The sequence below is a fragment of the Microtus oregoni genome, unplaced genomic scaffold, assembly GCF_018167655.1.
Source record: "Microtus oregoni isolate MIOR12 unplaced genomic scaffold, Mior012 000047F_ref0000412, whole genome shotgun sequence".
NCBI lineage: Eukaryota > Metazoa > Chordata > Mammalia > Rodentia > Cricetidae > Microtus > Microtus oregoni.
In genome coordinates, this window is record NW_024543221.1 from 12,289,092 (window position 1) to 12,301,870 (window position 12,779).

The window sequence follows — 12,779 nt, forward strand, 5'->3', positions numbered from 1 at the left end:
CAGCCACTGGGAAGACATACTACCAGGGTCAAGACCCTTACTTTGGATTTGATCCTGAGACTAGAAGGTAAATCTTTATATGTATGGATAGCAAAACATCGATTTTATTTTTAGTTTTCCTTATCAACAAGAACTTTGGCAGTTTTCTAACAATAACTTCTATAAAAATGTTCTGTTGGTAAGTATATTTTTGATTCCTTGACATCTTACCTACTAAACATAGTAGTTACCACTCCATTCTGTCCTTATGAATTCCCTTGGTACTTTTAGTATGGCCACAACTCTTATCAATGACTGAGAGACATCTACATTGTCTTGTTTTCACTGTGTGTGTGTGTGTGTGTGTGTGTGTGTGTGTGTGTGTGTTCCTGCAGGTGAAAGCTAGAGTCAGCCTTGGCTATTGCTCTAAGGAGCTGGCCTTTATAGTAAAAAATCTCCAACTGGCTGGAACTTGCCTGTTAGTCTAGGATGTTCTAGGAACCTACTGGAACTGGAACTGTGTGTCACCATGCCTGTCTTTTGTGGGGGGCGGGTTCTGATTCTCAAATTCAAGCCCTGATGTTTGCACAGCAAGCATTTAATCCTGGGACTCTCTCCCTTGCCCCAGCATTTTTTTTTTTAATGAAAGACACTATTCTCTTCAGTCTATCATAATCTTCACCCTCGAATGGTCAAGGCTGCTTTTGGTGGGAAAAATCCTGCTCTTTTTCTTTCCCTATTTATATGTATCACACCGCCTACCCCAGCTTATTCCAGGTCTCAGACTGCCTAGAGAGAATGCCGTGTCATTTGTCACTCTGCAGGATGTCTGGCTAACTCCGGATTGGAGTGTCTGGGTCAGAAGGTAGAATGAAGTGTTGGCATCAACTGTGGAGGAGTAGAAGGAGACAAGCAAGACCATAGAGCCTGCAGTATTGGAAGAAGCTGAGGTCACTTAAAATATTGAATTCCTCCACAACTGCCTCCTAGAGCATCCACTAACTTTGAAAGTCACCCATTCTCCTGGCTGGCAATTAGTAAAAGGGAAAAGCTCTTGGCATTTTCAAGCATAGCCATATAACTGGCATTTTCCTAAAATACCCATCAACTACTATCTTGGACTGTGTGATGCATTTTCCATCAGGGTTCTGACCAGAGCACTGGAACGTGAGGCAATGCCTTGGCAAAAACTCCGGACCCAGAATCTGAAATTCCTGTGTGAGGTACGGTTCAGGAGTTGTTCTATATTATATAAACTGTGTCCATAACCTTCATTTTAGGAGATGATAGTCTAACTTCTCCTAAGCCCTCTAGGAACACATCAAAAGAGAATAAATACTGGGGATGTAGCTCAGTGATAGAGCACTTGCTGAAAGTGCATAAGACCTGGAATAGAATCATCAGTACAGAGAGTGGAGTGGAGGAGGAAATACAGAGAATAAGAAAATTAGTACCATAAAAAATTAACACAAAGTGGTCATTCAAATAGAGAGAAATAATAATTTTGTTCAGCAGTGACCTTTGCCTTATGTGACAAGCCCCTGATGCCCTCGTAAGAAATAAAAATTCTATTTGTCATCTGACAAAAACAAACCCACATTGAATGTAGTATTATTAGTGGTCGGTGCAAGGTTGGAGTGTAGAAGACACAAGGAAGAAAAGCTCTAGACAAGGATAGATTTAAAGGAAGATGATTCCTAACAAATTTTATACAAATTTAGTTATATATTTCTGCGTATCAACTGATTCTTCTGATATTGACTCAGAGAAAGAGCAACCTTGATAAAAGTACACATTATTCTCTGACAAGAGCGCATTTCCCCTCCACCCACATTGCTTTCCTACTCATTTGTCTAAGTTTCTTTCACGGAGCACTTGGAGTGTTTCTGTAGTTTGCATCTGAGGCTTGACTGACCTTGGTGCCTTTGAGAGATGGAAGGTGGAACATTTAGCAGTTAGGGCCCCCCATGGGAGGTCATAATTCCAGTGGGGGGATGTCCTTGAGGGAGATGGTGGAACCTCAGCCCTCCATATTTGTTTTTTTTTTTTTCATTTCCTATATGTGAGGTAAGTGTTTTGTTGCCTCACACTCCGTTGCCATGGTGTATCAGGCTGATGATGTGCCACCACGGGCACCATAGGCAATGGAAAGTCACCTTTGAAGCCTGAGCTCGGCTAAACGGTCTTTGCCTGTAATTGTCTGGGGCGCTTGCTATGGTGGTGAGAAGCAAATGCACAGACAGTGCATTTCTCTCTGTTCATCTCGAGTGCCATCATTATTCTAAATATTAAAATTTGCACACCTACTGAAGTTCTTCCGTATCTAGTCTTGGCCCTCTCTATGTCGCAGATCGTCCTGATCCCAGAAATGCTGTGCTGTGTATGGATGACATTGTTCCCACTCTGCCATCCCAGAATCCCCACTTAAATTACTTGTACTTCCTGCTCACTCAGTTAATATTATTTCCTTCTTGGGTCTCTGAGAGAGTGGAAGACAAGATAGTTATAGTTTTCCTCGTTTATCAGAGTCAGAAAAGAAATTCACGAAGGAAATATAAAGTGTATAAGGTCGAGAGACATACAGAAATAATTTAGGGTTGATGATGAAAGTGAGAAGAAGAAGTGAACTAGCTACAACACTCTGGACTCACCAAGATAAATGGATAATGGAGTAATTTCCTTGGATTTGTCAAATGTGAATGTTGATGTACTTATTGCATGTATATATTGTATATAGTTATTGTACTTATTGTTTTTCTTATATTAGTTATATCCTATTTTTTAAACAAAAAAAGGGGAAATGTAGTGATATTTTATTTGTGATCTAACCAATAAAGCTTGCCTAAAGATCAGAGTGTGGAGCTAGCCAGACTAGTTAGCCAGAGAGGCCAGGCAGTGGTGGCACACACCTTTAATCCCAGCACTTGGGAGACAGAGACAGATGGATCTCTGTGAGTTCAAGGCTACGCCGGGATACATGAGACTAAATAAGTCTAAAAGAGACACAGAGCCAATTGGTGGTGTCTCACGCCTTTAATCCCAACACTAGGAGGATGGAGATGGGAGGTGATATAGCTGGGCAGAAAGAGAAGGCAGGAACTCAGGGTTCATTGTGAGGTTTCATAGAGACTGCATTATATCTGAAGACTGGGAGAGACAGGATACCCATTTGGTCTGAGAGTTTTGTTGAGATGAGAGCTAGTGACTGGCTGCTCTACTTCTCTGACCATTTAGCTCTCACACTCTTAATATTTGACTCCAGATTTTTATTAATAAGACCTATTAGAATTCACACTACTCTTAACCTGTGCTTAGGTGTCGTTTAATTTTTGTGCTGGTATCCTTGTCCACTCCTACATTGAACAACTATTCCCATCTTCATGGAACAAAGTCAATTTTGTTTGCTGTTAAGCTCCCTCCCTTCCATAGGGCTGTCGTTCAGGCTTCGAGATTGTCCCCTTGCTGCTGCCCTGGGCTGGACGGATGGAGGGTGAGCTTGTGCTGGCTGGACCTGCAGCCTTGCATCTCACCTGTGCTTCTCACAAGCCTGATCTCCTGCGCTGCAGATGGTAGCTTCAGCTTCCTGATCTGCTACTTGAAGATTCTCCAGCTCTCCACTCTGCAGATGAAATGGCAGCATAAACAGATGATTCCAGATTGTGGCTCCCCCTCCAATCTGTCTGCCTTTCTATACATTCTTAATTTTTGTTTAGTCATAGAGAAAAACAACATTTTTAATGGCCTATTTTGAGTGTGATCCCTTCCGGAGTTTTGTTTTTGTTCCTTTCTTACCTTCTTGTCTTCATCCCCCGTCCTTCCTTCTGAACTTCATTATATTTTAGCTCTAGCTTGGCCACTGCCTCTTCACTGGATAAAACTGCACATAGAGATGCTGTCGTCTCCTCACTGCTGGCTCCGTCCCGCTGCTTCACCCTGCTCTATAGGGTTTGAGCATTATCGTTTGATTTCTCACTCTTCTGCTTGTTTATGCTTAAGAACGTCTTTCTTGCTTCTTCCTATTCATGTCTTCCCATCCATTTCTCAGCCCCCATACTTTGTGCATACAGTAGTCAAACCCACATAATCCAGACAGTCAAGAGCGAACAGTCTTTTTTTTTTTTTGTAGTATAAGGGTGTAACATAAGGTTTTCTGTGTGTTAAGCATGTGCCCTACCACTGAGTGACATTCATAGTCCCCTAAATGACTCTTGGAATTCTCATCTCTATCAAAGACAATGTATATAACAAAATAGACTAGCTAAACAAATGTTAAAGAAAGATAACTAGAGAAGAGGGTTGCCCCGGAGGGGACGACAGAAAGGTCTGTGATGTCTTACACATTAGCAGGATCTAAGGGACCTGTTGAAGGGGAACATGGAGACTGGTGCACTGATGCGTACTTTCAGCCGAGCAAATCTGAATGGGCACAGCAGTCTGGCCAACATTAGCTAGACCACGTGAAGCATTCCTCTGCGACCTGACATGAGCTTGGGGGTCTGATTAAGATGAGAAAGAAGGGAAATGGAGTGAGCTCTGTGAAGAGCAGCCTGCACAAGCCTGAAAAGTCCCAGATGGAGGAGTCGGACAAGATTCTGTGGGCTACAGAGAGAAAAAGAAAGTTGTTGGAATAGAGGCAATGCTGAGATACTTGGAACTATTAGGAAGAAAGACACCCTGGAAGGATAGAGCTCATAGCAGGAAGCCAGAAAGTGTTCCCCCAAATGCAAGGTCAACTCTGAGCACAAGGGAGACCAAAGACAGCATCCTGACAGGATGGCTCGAAACACAGGGGAGGTCAGAGAATGTAGGCTGCTGAGGGCTGGGCCAAGCTAGTGAGTACCAGCACCGTGTGAGATTGACTGTGTGTGAGAAAAGAGGTAAGTACCAGATGAGAGGGGAAACCAGAGAAGCCTTGCTTGAAGAATCCCTGTCATTATCATGTCTGAACTAGAAGAAGAGATCTGAGAAAAAAAATGTTTTTTTGGATTCTTTTATGCCTAATTTGAAACTTGGCCTGATATACAGCACTAGAAATTCTATTTCTAGTGTTATACAATTTTCAAAACTGAAACTCCAGGGTGTTGTATTGTCTCTGGATGATGACAGGACCTATAGATGAGTCCTTTAATCACCAGGTTGAAGATGAGATATTGGATGGGATATATGTATGCGCCAGGACATGGGATGCTTCCATCAAAAACAAGGGCTGACTCCCACTTGCTGTTTGTGACTCATCTTTTTTTCAATGTGTCTTTGATTTAATTGTCATTATTAGTAAAAAATCTCTCTCTTTGGTGTCCAAGACCCTCTTTCTCCAATCAGCTCTGTTTTGCTGTTTTCTCCGATGTACCATGCCTTTCCATTTACTCAGCTCTGTCCTTGACATCAGCCACTACCTTACTTACCATTGACTCTTATTGAGAACATGGTCACCTCTTTCGGTCTGTGCCCTGTACATCAATTGTTTGATCTTAACACTAGTATGTGGCATGCCCTCATCCTCTTGACTAAAGGGATAAACAGCTTTGGTCTCTCTCCAAATAAATGGTGCTTTAGTGGGATTCAAAGCCTTTCGGTCAGGACATGATAGGACCTAATCCATATGCTGACACTGGAAAGAACTGTTGAAGCTTCTCTACAAAGAACAAAAACTCTACAAGGCTCCCAGTCCTGACTCACCATGGAAGAACGCCTGCTGGGCAAGCATTAGGATGTGTGCTCCAACCTCCAGAAGCCATGCAGAAAGCCAGGTACATTCATATGCACACATGCAATGCTGGAAGAGAGGGACCAGAGAGTCACTGGAGCTTGATGGCATCAGTGTAGCTTCAAGTTTTGTCAGAGACTCTGTCTCAAGTGAAGAGGTTAGTGACTAATAGCAAAAGATATCAGATATCCCCACTGAGACATCTGTCCACACATGTATACATAGGCTCACACACAAAGATATGCCACACACGTACACTGTGGGAACACTTATACAAAAAAAAATAGCTTTGTTTTAAAAAAGGAAGAATCGGGATAAAGCTTCCCATCCTCCATCTGCGCGTTTTGGAATCAGCCACGTGGAAAGTCTGTGATGAGAGCTGGCCTTCCCATTGCACTGATGAATCCTGCCGTCTCTTTCCCTTTGACATGGATAGTCACTAGAGGAGAGCCATTCCCTCACACAAGGTCACAGAGGAAAAGTACTTCAAACTGAGACATGAGAATTGCCCCAGTCTATGTTTGCTCATCGGGGAGAGGGGAACAAATGGACTCGCTCTTTTTTATGATTCCTATTTCTTTTCTGAATGATAGTCTTCGTGGATGTCTCTGCTGACTTCTGCTTGCCACCATAAAACACCAACATTATCTTTTTCTAAACGGAAGAGTGGACTGACGAATTTATGGGGTTTCACACGGCATATGATAATTTTATCATGCAGCTAGGGTGGTGTGTGCCTCTAAACCTATCACTTGGGAGACAGAAGCAGGAGAGTCAAGGATGATTAAAATTCAGGCCGACATTTCCTACATAGCGAGGTCAAGGCCAGCCTGGACTACAGGAGATCCGATCTCAGAGAAACTAAAAGAGATCATTTTATTTCTCAAAAAGTTCGTTTATAATCTAGATATAAGTAGATATACAATGTGGGAAAAATGTGTCTTGATATTTAAAAACTAAAAGACAGAGGATCCTTTCGTGACACTTGTGTACTGTGGTAGATGCTTGCTGCTTTAAATGTGTCCATTTCCAGTGTCTCCAGTGAACTGTTCTACTGGTAAGCAGTGGGGTTGTAGAAACGCACAATGTTTCCTAAAGCACTGTGATTTTTTTCATCAGACACCTCTGGTATCCTCAGGGACTCTTCCTCACCCCTCCCTTCTTCATGCCTCTTTATTGAGAAGAGCAATGCCTGCTGGGGTTGTCGTAGTTTGACTTACTTTCAATACTGTCTAAAAACAATTCCAAAGGACAAAATAAATGAAATAGCATAAACACTGACCCTAAACTGTTGCAAGGACAACAGAACATCACCAGTCATTGACAGTTTCCTGTGACCAACCTGGAAAAGCCTTTGCATGTTTCCAAGCCCATGTTCCATTCTTCAATGTGTACTGATCAGTGAAACATGGTTGTGTTCCTCCAAAGGCTGGCCCTAGTGAAAACGTTACTTCATTTACCTCTGACACAGGCAGCAAGCATGGTTTAACAAGCCCTAAAAATAAGAAAGCAAAAAAATTGCCCAGGGTTAAAAAAAATCCATAAAGCAAAAATGTATATCACATTTGTCTAACTCTAAAACAATGAAAACGGAAAAATAGCACATGAGCTTCCTGATGTCATCCATACATTGACCTGTGAGTGATACTTCTATCCTAAGTGAAGAAGGCATGTCCAGTTCCTCTGGTACTCTCTCCCATTTTCTATGTAACATACACATGTCACAACCCACAACATTTCCTCTTCAATGTTCAAAGCCATCTAGAGTCACTAGTTCAGTTTACCTTGTTTTAAGCCTCAAGGAACTGGGCATATCCAGCCTTGCACATACTATAATGTAATTGTCTATTTTCAGGTGGTAGAAATCAGGGCTTGAGGCTGGTCAGCTCTCTGAAAGCTTAGACTTTAAGAACATATCATCAGATTTTCCTACCTTGGGATTACTTAGGCTTTACTGCAGAAACTCTTCATGTGAACACAATGTCATAGATTTGGTCTGGCAATCTTTGTGCATGCCCATCTCCAGTGGGTCTCCATGGGTCTCCAGTGGGTCTCCATGGGTCTCCAGTGGGTCTCCATGGGTCACCGTGGGTCTCCAGTGGGTCTCCATGGGTCTCCAGTGGGTCTCCATGGGTCTCCAGTGGGTCTCCATGGGTCTCCAATGGGTCTCCATGGGTCTCCAATGGGTCTCCAATGGGTCTCCAGTTTTACTTCTTCACATGTTTTTAATAGGCTCAGGCTACTCTGTGACTTTGTTAGGCAGTTGGCTGTTGTCTGAGATTCCCATCCTCCCAGACTAGCCTGGGCTGGATCACAAGATGGCAGCAGTTTCAGGAAAAAGAGAGAACAGAGACTTGAGGCTTGTGTTGAACACTGCTATATCTGCCTGATTGTGTTTTTTAATGAAAGTCACAAAACCACACCACAGTCAGAAGTGAGAAAAAAAAAAAAGACTCTTCCTTTAGTGGAGAGCAGGACTAAGACAAAGGGATCTGCTTAGAAGGAAAAGTAGATAGTCATTTCTGAAATACCTTATGGCCCCTGTTTTCTTATTCTCCCTTAATATAGACTGTGGAAGGTTCTTCACGGAATGCCAGCTTTTATAGGTTATTAATAGCACTGTGTCCTCGATGTGACAAACTGGGAATGGTACAGAGCTGAGCATCAGGACACATAGGTTTCCGCTCTTCTTTGCAACCAGACCAGGTATATTAACTTGCTCCTGGAAATAATAAATTACTGTAAATTCAGTGTCTTAAAACAACAAGGATTTATTATCGTATAATTCTGGAGGTCAGAGGTCCTAAATTAGTTTCAGTGGACTAAAATCACGGTGCCAACAGGCCACCTGTGTTTCTTCTGAAAACACTAGGATAAAACCCATTGTCTTGATCTTCTATAGTCTACCTACATTCTTTAATGGCTGAGGAGAAGTAGTGTTGGTTGTGGGGGGGCATTCATATTCTTGTGTGTGACGTGGGGTTAAAGGAAGAGACTGACACTGGGTGGTTTCCTCACTTTCTTTCCACCTCATATTTTGAGACGAAATCTTTCATTGAACCTGGAAATTACCAACTAGGCTTGACCAGCTTGCCAGATAACTTCAAGGCTCCTTGGCTCTCTGACTTTCTGGCGCTGGGCTTATGGGCCCAGTTGCCATAACTAACTGTTACATGGGTCCTAGGATCAAGCAAAGGTCCTCATGCTTATCCAGCAGCACTCTACCAATGGAGTCATTTCCCGGCTTACCCACACCCAGCCCCTGATTTTGAACAGGGTTTCCCACTAGAACTTTCTGTTCAGGCTAGACTGGCTGGCCAGTAAAACCCCAGGCATCTGTTTCCATATCTCCAGTGCTGTGCTGTGCTGTGCTGCTTTTGTTTTTCCTTCCTTTTGGTTATAATGTGTCTTCTGGGGATTGAACACAGGCTCTCTTGCTTGCTCGCAAGGCAAGCTTTTGACTAAGAGATTTCCAATTTCCTCATCCCTTGAGCTGTGTGACTTCCAGTTCCTCCCTTTGCGCACAGAAGCAGCAGAGTAGCACTGTCTACCTTCTCCGAGCTTCATTTCTCACCTCGCATTCTTTTCTTCTCGTCTCACCCACACCACCCTGCCTTCATTGTATAAAGACCTATGTGATCACACTGATAATCTAGGGTCAGAACATCATCTCCAGATCTCTAACCATATCTGCAGAGCGCATTTTACCAAGTAAGGAAACATATTTCAAATTCTACCCATTAGGATTTATACATTGTCGGGTGCCATATTTCAATCTGTGCTAAAAGTCAGCATTCTGGAACTTGAGTATTAAATGTAACCTGATTCCTATTTTTAATTGGGGCACAATAATGCTCATTTTTTGGACATCATTTCTTAGCTACTTTCTGAGGACAAGAGTAGAGTTGAGTTGTAATACAGAGCATGGTGTTTCACAGAACCTGAAATGTTTGTTGTTTTGCCCTCGGTAGATAAAGACTACAAACCTTTAATGAGACAGACTGACACACTCTATCCCGCTGAACTTATTAGTATTATAACTTTAAGGGCCTGGGAAGAACTTTAAGAGAAATTAAGATTTTCTTCCTCAATGCCCTCTCTTTCAGAAAACCTGGTAAGTGGTCCCTTACCTTCTGCTTGAAAATATAGAATTTCAAAGATCCCCTGTCTCATGCAGGAGCAATGAGCTGCTGTAATTGTGAGTCCAAAGTGTGGTCTTCACGTTGAAAAACATGTTTCATTCCTGGGGCTTTCTGTCCGCTTCTTCCATCTGCTTCTGTAGCCTCAGAGAATAGGTATAATCTCTCTTCTGCTTGAAAGCTCTCTGTATCTCAAGGACCTGAGTGGTGATGTGGAGTGTCAGCAAAGGAGGAGTCACTGGCTTCCGGTCCAGAACATGTTTACTGAGCTTAGCTCTCCTGTGGATGGTGGGAAGGCTTCCTCCCTGGGATCATTGTTGGTAGCATAGCCTGTTTGATGAGTTCCTGATTTCCAGCCTGGAGAAGTTTTCTGAATCTGGTTGTTGAATTGTTCACTTCTTCAGGGTGAGATGCCAATGCTCCCACTTACCCTTCACTAACCCATGAAAACATGGCCTTGCACTCATGTTGACTTGGCGGCCTCCCCTCTACCCTCACACCATAAATCTACCTCCCGCCCCAGGAGAGCGCAGATGCTCTTGGAGTCTGTGGCTAACAAAGGAGAACCAAGAAGTTTGCACATGAGACAGCATGAAGGCCAGATTTACGCAGAGGGAAAAGTGTTAGCCTAGGGAAAGCCATGCTGCTACAGAGGGCATTCCAGCCCCCAGTGCATCCTGCACTGGAAGTTAGGAGAGAGCTCGGTTTCTCAGAAATATGACTGAGGACAGTCCTGACAGGGAAGCTACTTTCCCCTCAGAGGTAACCCAGTCCTGCCAAACTAGTGATGCCCCAAAATGATAAAGTATCTTTACGTCTAGCATTCCCTCTTTGCTCTGTTTCCGGTGTCCTACCCCAAGACTGTAGCTCTCCTGGTGTTACATACAGTAAACCTTCAATCACTCATCAGAGTGTAAGCATCTGACTGTGTATGGCCACGCACCAGTGTGTATTGTACCCTGACTGTGTGACCACACAGTAGTGCGTATTGAACCCTGACTGTGTGTGACCATGCACTGGTGTGTATTGAACCCTGAATGTGTGACCACACAGCAGTGTGTATTAAACGCTGACTGTGTATGGCCATGCACCGGTGTGTATTGAACCTTGACTGTGTGACCACGCACCGGTGTGTATTGAACCCTGACTGTGTGTGACCACGCAGCATGTGTATTGAACCCTGACTGTGTATGGCCATGCACCAGTGTGTATTGAACCCTGACTGTGTATGACCACGCACCGGTGTGTATTGAACCCTGACTGTGTGTGACCACGCAGCATGTGTATTGAACCCTGACTGTGTATGGCCATGCACTGGTGTGTATTGAACCCTGACTATGTGTGACCACACAGTAGTGTGTATTGAACCCTATGTGCGACCATGCAGCAGTGCATCTTGCATCCTGACTTTGCTGGGCCTGGTGATGAAATAGTCTTACCCCAGCTCCTTAAAATTGGCCTTGTGGTCTGATTTTTTTTTCCTCATTGGGTAGCCCTGTTAAAAAGCCTCAGTGATATAAATTCTCTTCCTCCCTGCTCTGTATTAAATAATGTCCATTCTCTATTAGAAAATTATAAACCCAGGAATGCCTGAGTCCTCATTCCTTCTTTTTCAAATTTTCACTCACATTTCACTAATCCTATTTACCAAAAAACAAAACATTAAATCTAACCCCCTCACTTACTCATTTACCAATACCCTGCCTCTGCCATGTCTTCTCCTGCCTCTGCCTTGTCTTCTCCTTACCTTCCCAGCTTAGTGGATCACTACTGCCCATGCTGGTTCACTTTCCAAACATTCTGGTTGCAAGGCTGGGAGATAGCTCAGTGGGTGAGAGGATTGCTCGGTATTCAACTTAGTTTTCTTTTGCTACAAGAAACACCACAACCAAAAGCAACTTCGGATAAGAGATGTTCTCAATTATGTTTCTTCTTCCCAAATGATAGAAGCTTGTGTCAAGTGGTCCAAAACCAACAACAACAACAAAACCCCAGTGAAGCCAACAATGACACTGTGCCAGCATCCAGACCCAGGTTCTAATCCCCCTGCACTTGTAGAAAAGGCTGAAAATGGCAGCATAAAGCTCTAATTGTTGCAACACTGGGGGCAGAGACAGGTAGATCCTAAGAGCTTCCTGGCCAGCCAGCCAAGAGGAAATGACAAGCTTCTGCTTCAGTTGGAAACTCTGTTTCACAGGATTAAAATACCAGAGAGTGGTATCATGAATCGATAGAGTCCCCCAAATTCGCATGCACATATATGGACTTACCCTGTCTTAAATGTTTACATTCACACCCCATTTCTCTGTCTCCACTTCTCTCTCTCTCATACACACATGTGCGTGCACACACACACACACACATACACACACACACACTACATAGTCTACAGATATCAAATGTACCTGTATTCAGACGGTGACCTGTTATATGAGATGTGGGGTTTTTCCCCGGAGGCATTCTGTCAGCACGGAAAGTATAACATTTTGTATCATTTCAGTCTTTGCATTTTCAGCATGGTGGTGGTCAGCTGCTTCTCTCCCCAGGCACTGCCAAGGGTAGTTGTTCATCCTGCGTGGCACCAGAAACTCTGCATGCGTTGTTACTGGCAGCTTTCACTGGGCTTTTGTCCTTCACAGTCGTCCGTGTGTTTCTCGAGGACAGGAGCATAACACTCGTCTCCTGGATTCCCAACCAGGACCTGAACTGGGCCCAGTGAGCGACACTTATGTCAGCCTTTATTTAAGTCCCTTTCATGTACACATGAGCTGGGGTCCCAGAAGAAGGGGTGGCCTGTCCCCTGCATCCCAGCAGATGAACTTCCCAGCAGTATCATGACTGCAGAAGCACACTGTCTTCATTATGAGTTAGGTTTCTTCTGTAATAATAATTAGGGTGACTTTTGCACTGTTTGAATAACTGAAAGGAACTCCCAGGAAAGCCCAGGATGGGAG

The 12,779-nt window shown here is 43.6% G+C and overlaps 1 protein-coding gene across 1 annotated transcript in view; it reads left to right on the top strand.

The window, feature by feature from the left end:
* The window catches only part of Ush2a (usherin), a 669,744-nt gene that overhangs the window by 136,306 nt on the left and 520,659 nt on the right, over positions 1–12,779 (top strand). Inside the window, 1 exon segment of the mRNA XM_041635252.1 lies at positions 1–67. Within this exon segment, the coding sequence (XP_041491186.1) occupies positions 1–67 (67 nt within the window).